Source organism: Anser brachyrhynchus, assembly GCF_964034855.1.
Source record: "Anser brachyrhynchus genome assembly, chromosome: 5".
In the NCBI taxonomy this organism is placed as follows: domain Eukaryota; kingdom Metazoa; phylum Chordata; class Aves; order Anseriformes; family Anatidae; genus Anser; species Anser brachyrhynchus.
The window spans coordinates 48,499,437-48,518,059 of NC_137699.1; the positions used below are offsets into that span (position 1 = coordinate 48,499,437).

The 18,623-nt window shown below is 36.4% G+C and overlaps 1 protein-coding gene across 4 annotated transcripts in view; it reads left to right on the forward strand.

The window, feature by feature from the left end:
- Positions 1 to 18,623, forward strand: part of TDP1 (tyrosyl-DNA phosphodiesterase 1) — a 44,541-nt gene that overhangs the window by 9,383 nt on the left and 16,535 nt on the right. For all 4 annotated transcript variants that reach the window (XM_080593489.1, XM_080593486.1, XM_080593487.1 and 1 more), the window contains exons 8-14: positions 1,861 to 2,031; positions 3,910 to 3,988; positions 5,591 to 5,776; positions 5,971 to 6,019; positions 9,010 to 9,076; positions 14,609 to 14,716; positions 16,598 to 16,700. In XM_080593489.1, coding sequence (XP_080449615.1) covers positions 1,861 to 2,031; positions 3,910 to 3,988; positions 5,591 to 5,776; positions 5,971 to 6,019; positions 9,010 to 9,076; positions 14,609 to 14,716; positions 16,598 to 16,700 — 763 coding nt within the window. The remainder of the gene's footprint in view (positions 1 to 1,860; positions 2,032 to 3,909; positions 3,989 to 5,590; positions 5,777 to 5,970; positions 6,020 to 9,009; positions 9,077 to 14,608; positions 14,717 to 16,597; positions 16,701 to 18,623) is intronic.

The window sequence follows — 18,623 nt, forward strand, 5'->3', positions numbered from 1 at the left end:
AACAATTCTTAGCTCTGTGCCAGACTGATACTGTGAAATGTATCAGTACTGTTACAGGAATCACATTGTCAGGGCTAAGGATCTGTCAGTTTTAGATCATCAAATCTAGCTAAGATCTGTCAATCTATTCAGTTTTGCAAGTGCAACCATTTTTTTTAGCTTGCATAAAAGGCTGTTCATCAAAATCAGTTTTGAGGTACACACACAACAGTCTTGAGGCTTTCTTTTTTTATTCCTTCATGTAAATAAACTACAAGATATAAAGCATTGAATGGCATGGAAGAGGCTGAGGACAGTTTTTCAATAGACATCAGTTTTCATGAAATAAAATTTTCACTTAAAAATAAGAAAAGGATTTCTTTGCAACATGCAGTTGGTCTGTGAGCTCCTTGCAAAAGGATACTCTAGATAATTAAAAATTGTAATGGGTTTGGAGGGAAATGTAGTCAAAATCCATGCAATACTATCGAGAAATAGGTAGAAGCTTCCTGAGTTGGGGTAGTTACCTTTGAACATCTGAAGTCTTGGACAGTCCCAGGGGAGGTGTAAGTTTAATACTTTTCATAGGTATCTTCTACTTCTGGAGACAGGACAGTAGATCTGATGATCCAGTGATACAAGTCTTAACACTGTTAAGATTTAAAAAAAACAAGACCTAGAATGGTGGTAGCTGTCAAGGCCTGATCTCTGGTTGCTTTCTACTATAAATAAAATTTATGTACTGAGCTGGCTGTTACCTTAAACTTAGGCTAGTATCAGATCTCTTACTATGCTAGGACAAGGTGAAATATTAATATACTATTATAACCTTAATATAACCTTCTGTTCTCTAGGCTATTTTTCTGGGAGCATTTTTTTAGTTAACTCTCCACAGTAGCTTAGGATTTAAGATTTCTTAGTCAAATGACTTGAAATTGGCCTTTCAGATGTCACTGTCATCTTGATGTCATATTCAATGGTAGTAAGATGGATAAGGTTTTGAGGCTTTTCACCTGTCTGAAGCAAGTTCTCACAAGATTTGAGTGGCAAAAGTACAGCCACTGATTTCTTGACTTTAATTTTTTTTTACTTTGGGATTATTTTGGGCTTTAGTATTTTTGACAGCCAGCTTTTCAGAAAGCTAAGAAGGCATGAAAATACTTATATGGGGTGCTTAACATTGTCCTACTTGTCAAACATTAAAATATTTTTTTAGCTTATGCACACTGCAATAATATGCGATGTTACCAATATGATGGGTCCACGGGCTTCTCTATGTTTTATTGACTTCTGAATTACGAAGGATAATATTAATGTTTTTGTGGAGTTGATGCTGCAGAACCTTTGGCTTCCATGGCTATAATAATGTGTGACTGGGAAGAACTGCTAGCTGTTCTTGCCTTGTATAGTACCCATCCCATTTTATTCTGAGGGAAATCCTGGAGAGGCAAGTTATCATAAGCTACTTTTAAAACTATATAGAACTTTCAGACTCTAATAGGATTTTTTCTGTCTCTACACAAACCAGTAACTTAGTAGAATGTGTTGCAGTGTTCTATTCATACTGAAAGTATTGATGAAAGGCGAACTGGTCAGTAAGTCTAAGCCTGGCCTCTAAGAGTAGAGAAATCTGTAAGCATCTGCATGGATAAATGTGTTTACATTTGTTGTCTTTGTTTGAAATTACTGATGTTATGGTACCGAGCAGAAGACTTGATGATTCTGTAGTTGTAAAGCAATGGTAAGTTGTGTTATCTTCAGTAGCATTACACTAAACTAAATCTGTCAAGTAGTAATTTAGGACCTTCAGATCTGCTTTAATCACTTACTAAAACCTTGTGATAATGTGTGGTGTCCTTCTTTTTATGCCTTTGTTTTTAGAATATGGCTAAGCCCTTTATACCCAAGGCTACCTCAGGGAACAGCTGGTTCTGCTGGTGAATCTGAAACTAATTTTAAATCTGACCTAATAAGTTACTTGATGGCTTACAATGCTCCTACACTCACGGAATGGATAGATGTGATTCAACAACATGACTTATCAGAGACAAGGTATATCTTGTATTTTTTGTTGTTTGCATGATTTCTTCCTCCAAATTAAGGCTCAGTGTGGTTAACATCTATTAGACGAGTTTGTTCTGTAACCTCAGCTGTTTTCAGGCTTAACAGTTCAAATATGGGTCTAACTGTAGGCAGTTGTCAATGGAGCAACAGACTTCCTGAGCTGCTCATTCTGGAATTTGAAGACCACGTAGTCCAAAACAGATATTTTCAGCTTTAAAAAAAAAGTCACTCTTATTTCTGGATAAACTATTGCTTAAGTATTTATGTGATAATGTTTCTGTCATTTTGCTTTGTAAGGAGGAGTTCCCATTAAATCTTTTATGCAGATTGTGTTGAATTAACCAACTTCTAGTTTAATAAACATACTTTTTAAAGAAATGAAAAAAGTGCATCAATAGTAACTTGACAGAGGTGGCCCTAAGTGATAGGGACACGGGGTTTCTTTTGAGTTGGTGTGGGTTAAGTATTAGCTCCATTAAATTTAACAGTGGGGGGAAAAAAAGAGTTGTATTAAGTTCCTCATGAGAGATCATGTGAGCAAAGGTTATTGTAATGAGGACTGTATTAAGAATAGGCTTCTGCACTTTAAGGCAGAGCTCAATTCATATACGTATGTGTAGAATTTGACCCATTACAGTAATAGGTTTTGTCCAATATACAACATTATGTTGAGCAATAGCATAGCTTGTCTTGAAACAGTCTTCTCTAATATTACACTGTTGATATTACTTAAAAAAAAAAAAAGCATTCACTTAATTCACAGCTAATAGATACATCCAGCATTTCTACAGAAAGATGGTAGTTATTTCAGAAAGAATAAATTTCCTTGGCAACTTAATAGCACTTCTGCAAGCCAGCAGAAATGTTCAGAAAAAGCTGAAAATGACCTTTGGGGCATAGAGACTGAAACTACATCTAGCTCAATATGTAAAATGATGTGCCTTTTTAATTCAGATGAAGTTTTACAAGATTATTAAAAAAGGAAGATATAGCTTATAGTGAGCTGAGCTAACTTGAGCCTGAGCTTCTGTTTTTATCCACTTGATGAGCTTGAGCTTGGACAGGTCAGGTAGGCCCTAGCTGATGTGAGTTTATGCATGGTTTAGGAAAGAGGCACTTCCTTGGATGTGGATCAGTTCCTTGCTGTTTAAAATATATAGGGATATTCCTGGATAGAACTAGGATTGAGATGCAATGAGGAACAGCTTCTTAAACTGAGATTCTGGGCAAGTTTCTGTTCTCAGGACAAAGTCAAAAAGATTACTAAACCATTATTAGAAAGTTTTAAAAGCTGCACTTAGCTTCTGAGCTGTTAAGTACCCAGATGAAATCTGTACCTAAACCTGTTGATTTGTATGTAACAGTAGATTGGCTTTACTCAAAATTACATGCCCAGTCAAGTGCAAATAATTCTCATCTGGCAAAGATTTCTGACTATACCCGTCTCTTGTGGTTTTGTGCACAGAACCAGGTGCAGTTCATGTCTATGCTATAGATCCACCTGGTGGTGCATGACAGCCATGTAGGATTCTAATAGTTAAATACCTGGAAATCTACTTCTCTTCATATTGTAAATCTTGAGTGACGTATTAAATACTACTTGAACTATGGAAGGAAAACCTATCAGCATACCTTGAAATTTCACACACCAAAATACTCCAAAATCTGTTATATGGTACTTAATTGTTTGCTGTTCTTATTTTTGTGATCTTAAACAGAAGTCATGGTCTTCTGCTGGGATGTGCAGTACCTTCCACTTCCTGGTGTTAAAGTAGTTCTTCCCATTGACTTGATTTCCACTGATTGTATGTTCTTTTTCTGGGGTAGCAAAGCTGCAAATAACTTGGTGTTTTTTCCTTTCTGTAGAGTGTATCTACTTGGTTCTACCCCCGGACGATATCAAGGTATTGATAAAGAAAAGTGGGGTCATCTTAGGCTCAGAAAGGTACTAAAACTAACCTTTTTTTGTCAATGTGTTAACTGTAAATGTAATTTCAGAGTTCTTTAGTTCCTTTTAGTTTTTCCAGCTATGCTCTGTAATATTTTAATACGTTGATACAGTTTAAATTATCAAAAAACATAAGCTTGCAACTTATGGCAGTGTAGATCTTGCACGTTATGTTTGAGCTCTGTTATTAAGTTCAGCTTGCTGCCTGAAGCCTCTTAGAGATATCTGAGTCACCATCACTCAAATGACTTTCTATCTGCTCTTGACATTTCTAACAAGTTTGACACTATCAAGATCCAGTCTTCTGTGACTGAGTATCAAACATGGCCTTTTTCAGAGGCTTTTGCTGAGGAATGAGGTGTTGATAAAGACTTCTCTGTGTATAGGGATCAGGCTTGTTTTATTTACTTAACTGTTAAAGGCTATTAAAGTGTTCTTGTTTAACTATCTAGCCAAAAACATTGAATTAAAAAAACATTTTTGTGTATAGCTGATGTTATCCTTTCAGTCAGATTTTCAGCATTGTTCGATGTTTAAGATCTTGACTTTTATTTTAATCAATAATTAGTTTTTTAACCCCCCTACGTTATTTAAATAAGCCACAATAGTAATTCTTTGTACAGTATTGCATATCAAGACTTTCTAGGGTCCCTTCTTTTTCAGTCTTCCTTACTAAGTAAGGTATTTCATGTCACCTGTTAAATGCTCTGATAGCTGGGGAATTTCCAATCTGCATCTCCTGCTGAAGTGGCATTGTATAAAATTCCTTGCTGAACTTTTTGTTGGTATTACCCAGAAATACTAATACTGCCCATGGGAAACTTCAGTGATGTATAAAATGGCTATCACATTTTTTTATTGAAAATCAAACTCTTTTAAACCTCCTCTTGCAGGTATAGAGTACATCCTCTCCACTGTATGTCATCTGCCTAGGTTTTCTTGCCAGTAAGACACTGAAAATGAAATAAACCAGAAAAAAACTGTAAAGGATAAAATTACTCTTGTTGCTGTTGTTTGTGTTCTTAGGTTAATTTCTTTAATAACAATGTAGGTATATCTGGTAATGCTACACTGACTGAACCCCTTTGGTCATAGGTGCCCTGCCCGGGGGGGAAGAGGTTGCTACTACATAAAACTTAGTATGTGCTTATACCCATCTGGTTTTAATGTGACTTTAAATTTCATTCACAGCTTAAGAACAATTTGAAAAGAAAACTGAAATAATTCTTTTAAATTGTTCTGGTTTTCCTCTCATTATATCTGGGGCTTTAGGATATGAGAGGAATTTTAAGGTCAACAACCACCATATGTAAAAAAAAGTTTAACTTCTTATGACTTCATATTTTGTGTTTTTAGGAAAAGCTCCCAGCATTCTTTTTACCAGTCATTTAAGGGTTGGCTCTAATGCTTCTGGATAAAACTTGCAATGTTTGGTCTTCTCTTAAATAAGCAGTGGGTTTACTTGGAGATCCTGATGACTTTTTTTAATTGCCAAGTTAGTTAGTATGAATGTTAATCTTCTTTGTTGTCACAAGTGAATAGAAGCTCTTAAGGTTTTCTTCCTGTTGAATGTGTTACTGTTTTAATTTTCCTCACTAGCTTTTGAAAGAGCATGCTTCATCAGTACCAGCGCAGGAGTCGTGGCCAGTTGTTGGACAGTTCTCAAGCATTGGTTCAATGGGAGCTGATGAGTCCAAATGGCTGTGCTCTGAGTTCCAGGAGAGTCTGGTGGCTGCAGGCAGCAGAGCAACAACTCTCCTTAAATGTGATGTTCCAGTTCATTTGGTATGTCTCTTAGGTGCTGATTTTCAAGTTCAGTGCAACTTGATTCATTCTGAAAAATGAAGCTTTTAGTATTTTGTAACATTGGAAATAAGTAGCATATAATAAGTTTACTTTAAGATGATTTTTTTACTTGAAAATTGACAGCATATGTATTTAAAGCTGCATTATTAAAGCTAACTTTTTTCTCTATGAAGGTTTATCCTACTGTGAACAACGTGAGGCAAAGTCTGGAAGGCTATCCCGGTAAGCAGATGAGCAAAAGGAATTACATTTAGCTTTTTGTGGTCAGTGTCTTGCACAATCATTTCAGTGGCTGCTACTTGCGTGAATTTGAAGTTGTCATCTTGCTGATAACTTGGTTGAACAGCTGGCAGTACTATCCTTATAGTATTTCAGTATTACTGGGTTTCTGACTCTGGACTTTCTGTTGTGATTGAATAGAAAAACCTTTGTGGGCATTGGTGTATTTGAGTAAATCTGTATAGTTATGTTAATATTATTGTATAGGAGAACAGCTCTTGACTGGAGTTATAACAGTGGGCATGCTTTGATTTTTGGCAGAAAATTCAGATTTGAGTGTTTGTACTTCAAATTCACCTTGCCTTCTGTGCTGTGTTCTGTGCATCAGGTAGAATGTGTTTTACTGCTTATTAGTCAATTTTAATACTGCAATATGCAATTGGTGTCAGTCTTCCCACATTTATCTTCATTAAATCTTCATTACATATTTGTGCAGAAAGCATAGCCTCAGCCAACCTGAAAGAGGAAGAGGTACTGTCTGTAGTGTTCTGATTCTGTAAAGCTCCTGTTTCTTGAAAGCCAACGCTTGTGGGTTACACACGTGCATGCCAGAGTTGATGTCATCACAAGGCCACTGATTAGTCTTCAGGAGGTCATGGCAAGTGGATGAAATTCCTGTGGGCTGAAAGGAAGGAACCCTTTCCCATCTTCAGGAAGGGTAAGAAAGAAGTATCTGAGGACATATCGGCAGGCCAGCCAGTCTCCCAGCGATCCCTGGGAAGGTGATTCAGAAAGAAATTGATTGGGAGTAGTCAGCATGGTTTTTTAAAGGAGAAATGATATTTAACCAAGCTGATGTCTTTCTGTGATGACTAGCTTGATGAAGGAGAGGAGTGCACTGGATGTTGTTTATCTCAACTTCATTAAGGCTTTCAGCATGATCTCCTATAATATCCCTACGGATAACCTGATGAAGTAAAAGCTAGATGAGTGGAGGCTGAGGTGGACTGGAAACTAGCTGAGCTACCAGGCCCAAAATGTTGTGATTAATGGCATGAAGCGCAGCTGGAGGTCAGCCACTAGTGGCGTGTGCCAAGCATTGATACTGGGGCCAAGTATTTAGTATCTCCATTAAGTGCCAGGATGGTGGGGCAGAGTGCCCCCTCAGTAAGTTTGCAAATAATATGCAAATGATATAAATCAGAGGAGTGGTTGATGGATCAGTTAATTATGCTGCCCTTCAGAGGGACCTGTACAGGCTGGAGATCTGTGCTGACAGGAACTTGATTAAGTTCAGTGAAGGGCAACACAGAGTCTTGTACTGGGTAGGAGTAACACCAGGTACCAGGACGTGCTGGGGGCTGGCCAGTAGAAAGCAGTGAGCACCAGGTCTTCTCCAAAGCTAAGCTGAAGATTAGACAGCAATTCACCCTCACGGCAAGAAAGTCAGCAGCATCCTGGGCTGCATTAAGAGGAGCATTGTCAGCAGCCTGAGGAAAGTGAACCTTCCTCTCTGCTCAGCACTGGTGAGACCACACCTGGAGCACTATGTCCAGTCTGTGACTTTCCAGTTCAAGATATACATATGGAAGCAAGTCCAGCAAAAGGCCACAAAGATGAATAAGGGATTGGAGCATTTGTCATTCAAGGAGAGGTTGAGGTAGCTGGAATTTTTCAGATGGGAGAAGAGAACTTTCCTGGGAAGTCTTATGCGTATACCTGAGTGCAAAGTGGAGGCAGGCTCTTTGCATTGGTGCCCAATGAAGGAACAAGAGGGAATGGGGATAAATGGAAATGCAGGAAATTCCAGAGTATCCTTACAGGGGGAAAAAAAAAGTTTTGATGTTTAAATGGAACAGATTCACAAAAGAGGCTGTGAAGTCTTCATTCTTTCAAAACTTGACAGGTCACTGTCCTGAGCAACCTGCTGTAGTTGAGGCTACTTTGTGTGAGGAGGTTGAGCTAGATGGTCTCCAGAGAGCACTTCCAGCTTCTACAATTTGCTGATTCATTGTTGAATCCATGAACATGTTTCTCTTCCAAGTCAGATACCTCTGCACTTAGGTATGAAGTGATTAGCTGCTGAGCCCTTACAATGGTAGGGAAATTCTAAACACAGGGCTAGCAGGATGGTTTTCTTCAGCTCTCTGGATCTCTTTCCTGAACTGAGCAATGTTTGGGTGTATGTAGAAACTGCAAACTTTGAACTTATAGATATGTGGCTTCCAGAAGCAAGTTAATCTCTTCTCATGTCTAGTTGTCTACAGCATTTGTGGAGGAAAGTTCATGTCTTTCAGAGTCAAATACAGTGTATGCAACGATTCCTTACTTACTGTCATTCTCATATTTTGAAATAACTTGGTGAATTGCATAGCTCTGCATTTTTGCAAATAAACAGGTCCTTGGATTCCTGCATCCCTGAAAATAGCAGAGATTCTGTGAGAAGTCCTTATGGCTTCTTGAAGGACAAGTTGAATGCATTAGGTTCTGCATCATGTTTCTAATACACAGCACTAATGTAACTCAGTATGCCACAACTGATTTGTCTATCTTAAATTCACTTCAAGAAATTACAATGCGTGTTATCCAAAGACCAGATCCAATACAAATACAATTTCAACTAAAGAGATTTTGCTTTTTAAAATGTTTTTTCTGAATGCTGCTTGCTTTATTCCCTATTGCTTCTGTGAGTAATGATTGTTGATATCAAGTGGTATCATTAAAAAAAATACCAATACGCATTTCTTTTAAGAGGGCTTAATTCTAGAACCTGTGTTCTAGGAAAAAAGAACCGGTGTAAATCTGCTACTTTCTTTGGGGACTTGCTTCATTTTAAGAATTTTTAAAAAAAAAATCCTATTTTTTTGGAGCATTTAAGTTTTCCGAAAGTAAGTCATGAGGACAGAGATAACATCCCCCAAGTCCCTTGTTGCTTTCAGAATGTCTTTCAAAATGTCAATATACGTGTTCTGTATGTTTTTTTTATCTTTCAGCTGGTGGCTCCCTTCCATACAGTATACAGACAGCACAGAAACAGCTGTGGTTGCATACTTATTTTCAGTAAGTTAAACTGTTCTTTGCTTTTGTTTTAGACTTCATCTTTAAACCAAAACTGCTGTATATTTGAGTGTTAAAAGCAAATTAAGTGGCAGTGATAAGAAGCATGATATCCTTAAACTCCTTAAAATAAAAGCCTCTAAGTACTTATCTGCTGGTCTCGTCTCCAACGTGTGGTTAAAACATGTTCTTATACCTGTAAAAATGATATAGATTACTGTTGCTAATGAAATAAATAGTCAGACTCGGGGTTCTATAATCTTCTATTTAGGCTTTCCTTCTCTGTATTGGAATCAAGTTACTTTTTTAGTACAATTGTGCTTCACTTTTCTATTTGTGCCTTACTGTTAATAGGAGTTCAGCTGAGGCACAGCAGGGTTAGGCTTTTTTGTTTCAAGTGTGGCAGTCTTGCTGTAAAAATTCTTAGTTCCTTATGGTAATGCCATCTTTTGTTAAAGGTGCCTGACGTTTTCCATTAAAAGCTTCTATTTTCACTTGCTACTAATTTTTGCCAAATTCTAACCATCTGACAAACCCATGCCAGATGTCTCCCTCAGGCTGAATCTTTTTAAAATTTTAATTGTTTTTTTGAGAACAATGGGAGAAGTTGTTTTGTGCAGATCAAAAAAAAAAAAAAATTGAAAAATCTGGTAACCTCTTACAAGACCACTGGTTTCCATTCATTTCACCAGAAACTTTAACTCTTCCAGGTGGAAGCTGTTCCAAGATACTTAGCCCACATTAAAGTACAGCCAGAATTGATAGAGATATTGTAAATATTCAGAGGGCTGGGAATACGATTGCTAGTTGCAGAGAGCGTACCCCATTCTGGAGTGAGCATGATTGCTACTGTGAGCCTTGCTGGCCAGTGTCCAGCCTCGGTTCTCCTTCTGTAAGCATATACCTCATAAGAATCCTACTGGAAGAAAAACAATTCTGTTCAGTTAGTCTCTTTAGTGCACAGAACATTCCTTGGTAATAAGACCATTCATTGTATTATTCCTGTTCAATAAGAACGCTCCACATACCTGTCTCATTGAATATATTCATGACATTCTCTGGCAACAAAAGAGCTGTTTTAAATTCATCTGTTGAAGTGGATGCAAATGACAAGTGGCCCTGCATAATTGGCTCTGTAGTGACTGTCCAGATGTAGATTCTTACCCTGCAGTAGTAATACAACACACTGGCACTTGAGGAGAGCCTGCATGTAATCTGTCAACACAGTGGATGACATACAACAGCTTCTTATCCACGGTAGTAACCTGAGAGAGATAAAAAATGGTAGGTCCTTTTTCAGTAGCATTAAATGTAAGATGAGCTATTTTGAAGACTTGATGTAATAAGAAGGCTTTGAGCAGTAGAGGAAATAGAGGAATTTGTCTTTACTTCACTGGAACATAATGCAAAACCATTGTGAAAGTAGGGAACCTACCAGGGTTGAAAGAAGAGACATACATCATGCTTAAAGCAAGAGTGAAGGAATAGCTCCTTTTTAGAAGCACTGAGACATTTATGGAGTAAGAAAATGGTGGTCTATGTTCTTCTCTAAACAGGTAGAGCCTATGCAAATTATGTCTATGGACTGCTTTTCTTAATTCTTCTAGCAGTTGAGTGTAGTTAACCTGTAATGTAGCTCTGAATTGTGACTTCTCAGAAGTAATTTCTCAAAAGAACAAGATGACTAAACTTAGTATCGATTGCATTTTTCTTACCAGAACAGAACAAATGAAAACTAGACTACTCTGTTAAATTAGCTAGTGCATAAGTGGTGCAATTGCTCAATTTTCTCTCTGATAGAGTAGCTGTCTTTTCCATTCAGTATTACTCATTGATAAGGAGAAACATATAATCCTCAATGATTTCATTACTACTTTTTGAAACAGTTGATTTTCTTAAGAGTATATAAAACATTGCATTTTAATGCTAATTTTAATTGATTAACATTTAATAGCATGTGTTATGTTTATGCAGTTACCTTGTCAAATACTTATTTTCAAAACATGAAAGTTGGCTTGACAAGACTTTGTTTGACTTGTCAGTGACAAGTCTGTAATTGGTTATTGTCTGTTTATAGAGCATTGTGTATTCTTTAGGCCTTTAGAGTTCTGAAGAAGAATAATCTCTTCTCAATTTGAAGAACCACACTCGTTCCCTTAACACCATAAAAGATGAGAGATGAAGCATTTACACAGAGGACCTACTGTTCTCTTGTGGAGACTAATGGTATGAGCTCTCTTCACTATGATCAAGCCTTGTTGCCAGTATTTCAAGATAGAAAGCCCATTCAATATTTGAAGTTGAGAACTAAATGATGGAGGTGATGTAGAAAATTAGTTATTCCTCATTCTGCTTCTGCGTTGAATGTGTTTGCATTGGATTTATTTTCAGGATGTTAGGATTATCTGGCTTCCCTGTCTCAGTAGCTCTACTTGAAAAGGTGGGGTGGAGGCAGGCTGTGTTTGCTCCTTTACATCATTTGTGCCAGAAATGTCAGGGATTAGTGGTGAGTGATACTTTCTGTATGTCTTCCAGCTAAATGCACTACAATTGCAGTGTCTCTTATTTTCAAACTCAGAAATTTATTGGAGAGTAAAATGTTTTTAAAAATAGTTTTAATATTTTTGATAAAAATCATACTTCTGAAATATTGCAAGTAGATAAAAAAGCAACAATCTGAGCGTTCTTATCTGTAGTGCTGCACAAATATCTTTTGCAATATAGAATACTTGCCTTATTCAAAGTAGAGAATTCACATGGTTACCCATATTCCTCGCCCCCCTAAAAACCAATTATGTGAAACTCAAAGGCAGCTATTGGAAAAAGAGAGGAACAGGGCAGGTGAAAACTGTTGTGTTTTAAGACTAGGAAAGTAGAGTGGCCCTTCAATTCAATGCTTCGACTCATAGTTACACCTAGTGATAAATGTGTAATTTTAAAAAAAAAAAAAACGTTGGGCTGAAATGACACAAGACTGAGGGAATAGTAGTAAGTTAGTGGTAAAAATTTCAGGAATAGTGGTCTGAGGTCAGTTAAGCTAGTAAGTATAAAATCTTAAAATAGCAAAAAGCTCTCGTGTTTTACTGGTCAAATAGTTGATTGATATCTACCCATACAACTTTTCCTTACTCACACTTGTGCCTTCAGTTTACACTATACCGTGACCCATCTAACTGTCAAGAAAATAACTACTTTAAGCTGTGGTTTTGCTCCATAAAGTACCTCAAAGCTAGTTTCATTTAACTTACTGTATTTACTGTGAGACTGAATTTTGAGAGATTGAATATGCCTGAAATTTACTGCAAGATGATATCAGCCCTTTGTACAACCTCTGCCAGCTACACTGATGGAAAGTTTACAAATCAAAATGTGTTAAGTCAGTTTTACTAGAATTAGCCTGAATTTGTTATATTATCATATGCTTTCTTTTTTGCGCTCTTCTAAACAACTGATCTCATATCTTCAGGCTTCTTGTAATCTTTCAGCTATTTTTTCTGAAACATGCCAGGACAGTTTCATGATGAAGTTTAGCTGTATTAAAAATCAGAACTCCTGACTGAAACCCCTTCCAATTCATTCAATTTGTCATTCTGTTAAGCAGTTCAGTTACGTGCTTGCTTTTAGGCTGAAGTGAAAACACTTCTTAACTACCTCTTTGCTAATAGCGGTTTTATTAAAAGCATCTGAGATTTTCAGTGAGGTATTAAATAGTATATTACTAAAAAGAGCATAATCGCTTTCCCCTTCTTTTTATCCTTATGTATTAGAGCTGCCCTACTGAAGGAAGCATGGCCAAAATATATGTTCAGTTTATTTCTTTCTGGAATACTAGTTTCAATCACTTGTAGTTACTACAGTAATCTAAATGCAGTTAGTATTATGTAGGTGGAAGAGAAGCGGTAGTACTGCTAAAATGCAGTACTTAATTGTATCTCAGAGATAAGGAGGCAAGAAGGAAGTAGACAGATATTGACTGCAAAAACTTTGAGATACTCAGAGATAAGTTTGTGTTCAAGTAAGGCATTGAGATAAAAGATTTTAAAAAAAGTGTTCCATTCCTGATTTTATTTCTTCTTGTTTTTCACTTGTATAATCTTACTGGAGCATCTTAACTTCCTTTGTATGCCTTAAGTTTTCTTCTGCAAAGATGAGACAATGTTTGCCTGAACTGTTAGTTGTGAGATAAAAGATGTTAACAATTACTCATGGTATTATTACATAACATACATGATGTGTAATAATATAATACTTATATAGAAGTTTGAGTTCTGTAGGGGAACACTAGTTAGCTATTTTTGTTTTATGTATCTTAGCCTACTCTTTGAAAAACAACTTCAATGTGGTATGTATTAAAATAGAAAGATGTCTAGTTTGCATTCATGTTTTGAGCAGTGTTTCAACTCTTGCCCTTTCAGAATACTGTACCAGTTCTGAGAAACGGTAGGTTTTCATCTGAGGATAGGCATGTAAAAGTAACCAAATCTGAACTGCAAAGCCTCTTGACTTACTCATGTGGAAATTACGTCCCGAAAGTCAGCTTGAGTAAATCAATAATTCCAGGCCTCCCAGTTCCTGAATTTTCTTAGGCTTTTAAATGAACAAAGCTCACTTGAGGTTTTTCAGAGCTGATAAATTCTTTTTGATCAACCTTTTAGAAAAGAATGCCAAATTAGGGAAAGAAGATTGTGACAACCAAAACCAGAGCATATTAGTATTACATTCCAAACCTAGGGAAGACAGGTCTCTGGTTTAATGTGGGTGTATTTGGAAGCCCCCTTACTTCCTGATTTTGAGTGAGGGCCAACAGTTATGAGTGGAAAACGCTTGTAGACACCATGGTTACACACCTGTAGTTCTGTACGTACCTTTTACTGATTACTTGCAGTTGAGTTCTGACAATCAACAATTGATGTTGAATTACCCCAGCAATGGTTTATTGTTTTAAACTAGTTATTGTGTGTGTGTGTGTGTGTGTGGATATATATACATGACCTCTACTGCCTTAAGTCCTCAAGTTTCTCAGTGGCTTAGGGGCATAGGGAAGGGAAGAGGAAGGATAGTGTCATTGCTCTGCTCCCACTTTGTGTTTAATATATTGTAATAACTTCGGGGAATTTTGCAAGGCTTAATTTGGTGCCAAGACAAAGCTCATTTGTTTAAAGGCATAACCATTGATTGTCTTCAAAGAAGAAAAATTGGATGGAAGTTTGGATTTGGTTTCTTGAATGCTGTCTGGAGTGGAAGAATGGAAAACTCTTTAGGGGATTCTAATACGCTGAGGAGAATGTCTGTCTGGGTTGTTTGTAGTGAGAAGAATTATCCTGCCTATCTGGCTTGCATTAAGGCTGTGGATTTCAAGATTAAAAATTAAGTTTAATGAAGTATTTTTAACTTTTCTGTAAGGTGTACAAGTATTAGATGTGATAAAGACAGTACCAAAAACATGGCATTGTAGCATGGTGAGTATGTGTGGGTTTTGTTTTTTAATCAAAATAAAAATATCTGAAAAACATTCATTTTCTTCTGTTTCTCTAGCAAATGGTCGGCAGAAGTCTCAGGTCGAAGTCATGCTATGCCTCACATTAAGACGTATATGAGACCCTCTCCTGACTTCAAAAAGATTGCATGGTTTTTAGTTACAAGGTAAATAACTAAATAATAAATGAATAAATAACAAAAAAAATGAATTCTCATAAATTGCAGGTACAGGTGAGTTACTACCATAATCCCCATACTTCTATAATTAGTATTAAGAATTTTTGTCCATATATAATGTTTCTTCGTTATACTTTTAGGGACTTTCTTTTTAGAAAGTCTCATTCTTTTTACAGGTGATTTAAATGAAAGTCTTTAGTGGAAATGGAGCTGACCTTAAAAGAGTTAAGTGTGTATGTACACTTATGGATGCAGATATACATTGGAAATATATATATATACACACAAATTAGGAATATAAACTTTGCATTGTTAGGAAAATGCTTGTAAGAAACAAGATAGTCTAGCTTTTCTAAGTAGCATAAAGAATCAGTTGCGTGTTGTGAGAACTTAAATGTTAGAATTGCTTTAACTTTGTTCTTGGCATGCGCTTTCAGGAAATGCTAAATCTTACATATTTAGAAGACATGTAAGAAACTCTTAAAATTAATTCCTTAATGGTGACATGATACAACCCAAATTCTTCTCTGCGCTGTAACTTCCAGTTTCAGGGTCCAGCATCAACTGAAGTAATAAATACTTTCTAAACCTTAGGTTGAGTTTCTCTAAAACATGCTGTATATGGACATGCTGGATGTGCTGGCTTGTCCATTGACTGCTACAAAATAGAATGGGTTAAGGTTAAGTTTATCCTTGTGCTGGCTTATTGTCACAAAACATAGACATCTAATATTTAGAATCTGGCCTCTTGTCAGATTGAGTTGCTCAGCTGTTTAACATCAAGTACAGACCATATTCTTATTGCATCTTTTTAAGGAATTTTTTGCTCCTTCTTTGGATTCCTTAACACGAGGAGAGGATGTGTTACTGTGAACGAAAAAGTAGATTTGTTTCATTTCTGGAAAAAAGTGATTTTTGTGTAACTATATATACTAAAGCTTATGATGTTTGTATTATTCCTCTTAAAATGTTCAGTTACTTTGATTTTTTTTTTTGTTCTGGCTTCTTAAATTTGCTTCTTAAATTTCATTGGTCACTGCTACTATTGTAGGTAGTAGTAGTATCAGTGATTACGGTGGTAGTTAAAGGATATAGATGTGTCATTCAAATGTGATGCTAGTCTACCTAATATAGAAATTCATGGCTATTTTGACTTTTCCTCTTCATGTCTTTTCCCTTCCACCATATGCTAACTATCAAAAAACATCCAGTATATTTGTTGGTTGAAACATAATGTTTAGGCTTTGTATTATTCTGTAAAAGTAGGTTACAAGAACAGTTCTGTAGTTTTTGACTCTCACTTGATCTACTTCATAGCTGATACTGATGCAGGATTAACAATGAGCTGCTGCTGAATAGCACGTTAAAACAAAGATATTCTTCTTTGATAATACTTGTGTTTATGAATGTGTCAAAGTACCTTTTGCTCCTAACATTTTGTTCTATGTTTTAACACTTGAAAAAATGTTCTATGCTAAGTATCTTATAACTAGTCATAATTTAATTAGCCTTTAATCTTCTAATGTTGTTAAGTTGAAGCTATTTACCAATTTTCAGTTCCTTTCTGAAATGTGCGGAGAAGATTCCAAAGGCTGAATCTCTTTATAGATCTGCATGATATAAGCAGGCTTGTATAATTATCTGCATGCATTCCATCAGTTCTCTTTTGATTATTGCCCCTGCTGTTCCCACTGTGCTATAAAAATAACGGTAAAGAATAACACCCAAATCACTTTTTAGTGAAGATTGGTGTGACTGAAGTGAAGTCCTCCTGCTACAAGTGTGTTGCTACAGCTGTAGTGCATTGCTACAGCTTCAGCATTTTTTGCTCTGAAGATTGTTCCTTGCTGAAATGCTTTCTCTTTTCAGTGCCAATCTATCTAAAGCAGCATGGGGAGCTTTGGAGAAAAATGGCACCCAACTGATGATCCGCTCATATGAACTTGGAGTCCTTTTCTTGCCTTCAGCATTTGTAAGTTCATAGTTCAAGTACAAATCCTGGGATGTGCTGAGAATGTGACTGAATAATCTAGTTACTAGTTCCTGTGTTTCCAAGTTAGAAAGCCTGTAGCAAATGGAGTTTGTACAAGTTATTCTTTCAAATGGTAATAAGCTGTTTTCCTGCACAGCAAGTATGGATTTAGTATTGATGTGACTTTTGTCATGTTGTTAAAAGGCAATAATACTTTAAAATGCTAATTAATGTTGCTGGTGAAGATGATCAAATCCCTTTCATACTTAAAGCTCTCCTGAGTGCATATTCACACTGAAGTGATGTATATGGATTGTAACTTCAAAAACAAATCCTAATTTTAAACCGATTGTTCATGCTTTCTGACATACTTGTGAAGGCACATGACTGTTTCTTCTCATACTTTCTGCTTTGAAGAAAAAATTCTCAGATGTGTTATCTTAGATTCCTATGTAGATTTTAGAACATCCTTATAAGAGTCTAAACGCTGAAGGATTTTACCCTCCAAACCTGTGACAGCAGTCTCAGTATATAGAAAACAAGCTTTGCCCCAAATACACACTATTTTAGCATGTGGACCAGAGGACTTGGGAGATGTGAAAATGTTTTAGTGAGACCCAAGATCTATCCAGCTTGTATCCAGTCTGATAGCATTAACATGCTATGGGGGATTAGCACAATAAACAGTATCTGTTATCTCTTTAGTGTGTGTTCCCTATGATTTATTTTAAGACTTTCAAGGCCAGAAATTGTCCAGACTAAGTTAGTGACCACAACTTGGATTATCTATTAACACATCAGGTTCGTTACTGGGTTTTATTCCCCCCACAGAATCCTGTGGTACTGAGTTCTGTGACTTTAATTGTGCATTGTACTTAACCAAAAAATGGATGATTTTTTTTCTTAAATGTGGTGCCTCATAGTAGGGAGATAGGAGTTTGTTCCTGTTGCTTATTGCTTCTTTCTTGTGAACCTACTGGTACCAAAATGTTATTAACAGCAGTTAATCTATGATCAGAAACCATTCAAACTTCCTCTGTAAAACTTGTACTTTCCCAGAGAAGGAATTGCAAGTTTCTCTGAAAGAGTTTGTATGCCAAAAATCCTTAGAAACGTTTTTCTGAAGAATACATATTTCTTAAATGTTCACAGGCAAATAGTGTTTGATCGCTTCTGTTGATCAGTAATGTACTCCCAAATGAGTATCTGCTAATATTGTAACTTCATAAAAATATTTACTTACCATAACTATATAATTACTGTCTCCTAAATTTGTCATGCCATTGTCATTTGGTAGCTTCTGACTGTAGTTCCCTTGACACTTAAGGCATGTATGTAGTAGTGTGGTCTTTGTCTCTGATACTGAATCTTACATTCTCAAGCTTGGTTTCTGTGGAATACAACTTTTAGATAAAGTGGATTGATTAGAGACTGAAACAAGAAAATCCTATGACTTCCTATAGCAGGAAGCATTGGTAACATAATAATGAAAAGTTGTGCAAAAAAATTGTGCAGAGACTTACTGCACAAAAGCAACTGACATCAAGGGATAAAATAATCTTCTAAGAAGTTGGCTGCGGTTATCTCCAGATGCTGCTGAGCAAACAACTTGCTTGTGGCAGTGGAATGATTGTACTTCTGTGGATTTTTTAATTTAATGATGATAACTGATCAGCAGATCGAGCAGTCATTTTTAATTTAAAATTAACATTCCTGTTCTGACTCATGTTTTCCATGCATTGTTAGCTTTTTGAAAACATACTTCAAATGGGTAGAAAGTCAGTAATAATTGAGTTAACATAAGTCTTTTTGCCAAGAATGACTGTACCTGTAGGCTTTAAAAAACAAATCTGAGAATATTTGGCTTGTGTGCCATCCCGAACCTTCAGTTGTATATGGAATTTCTTGCACATGGATCAGGAC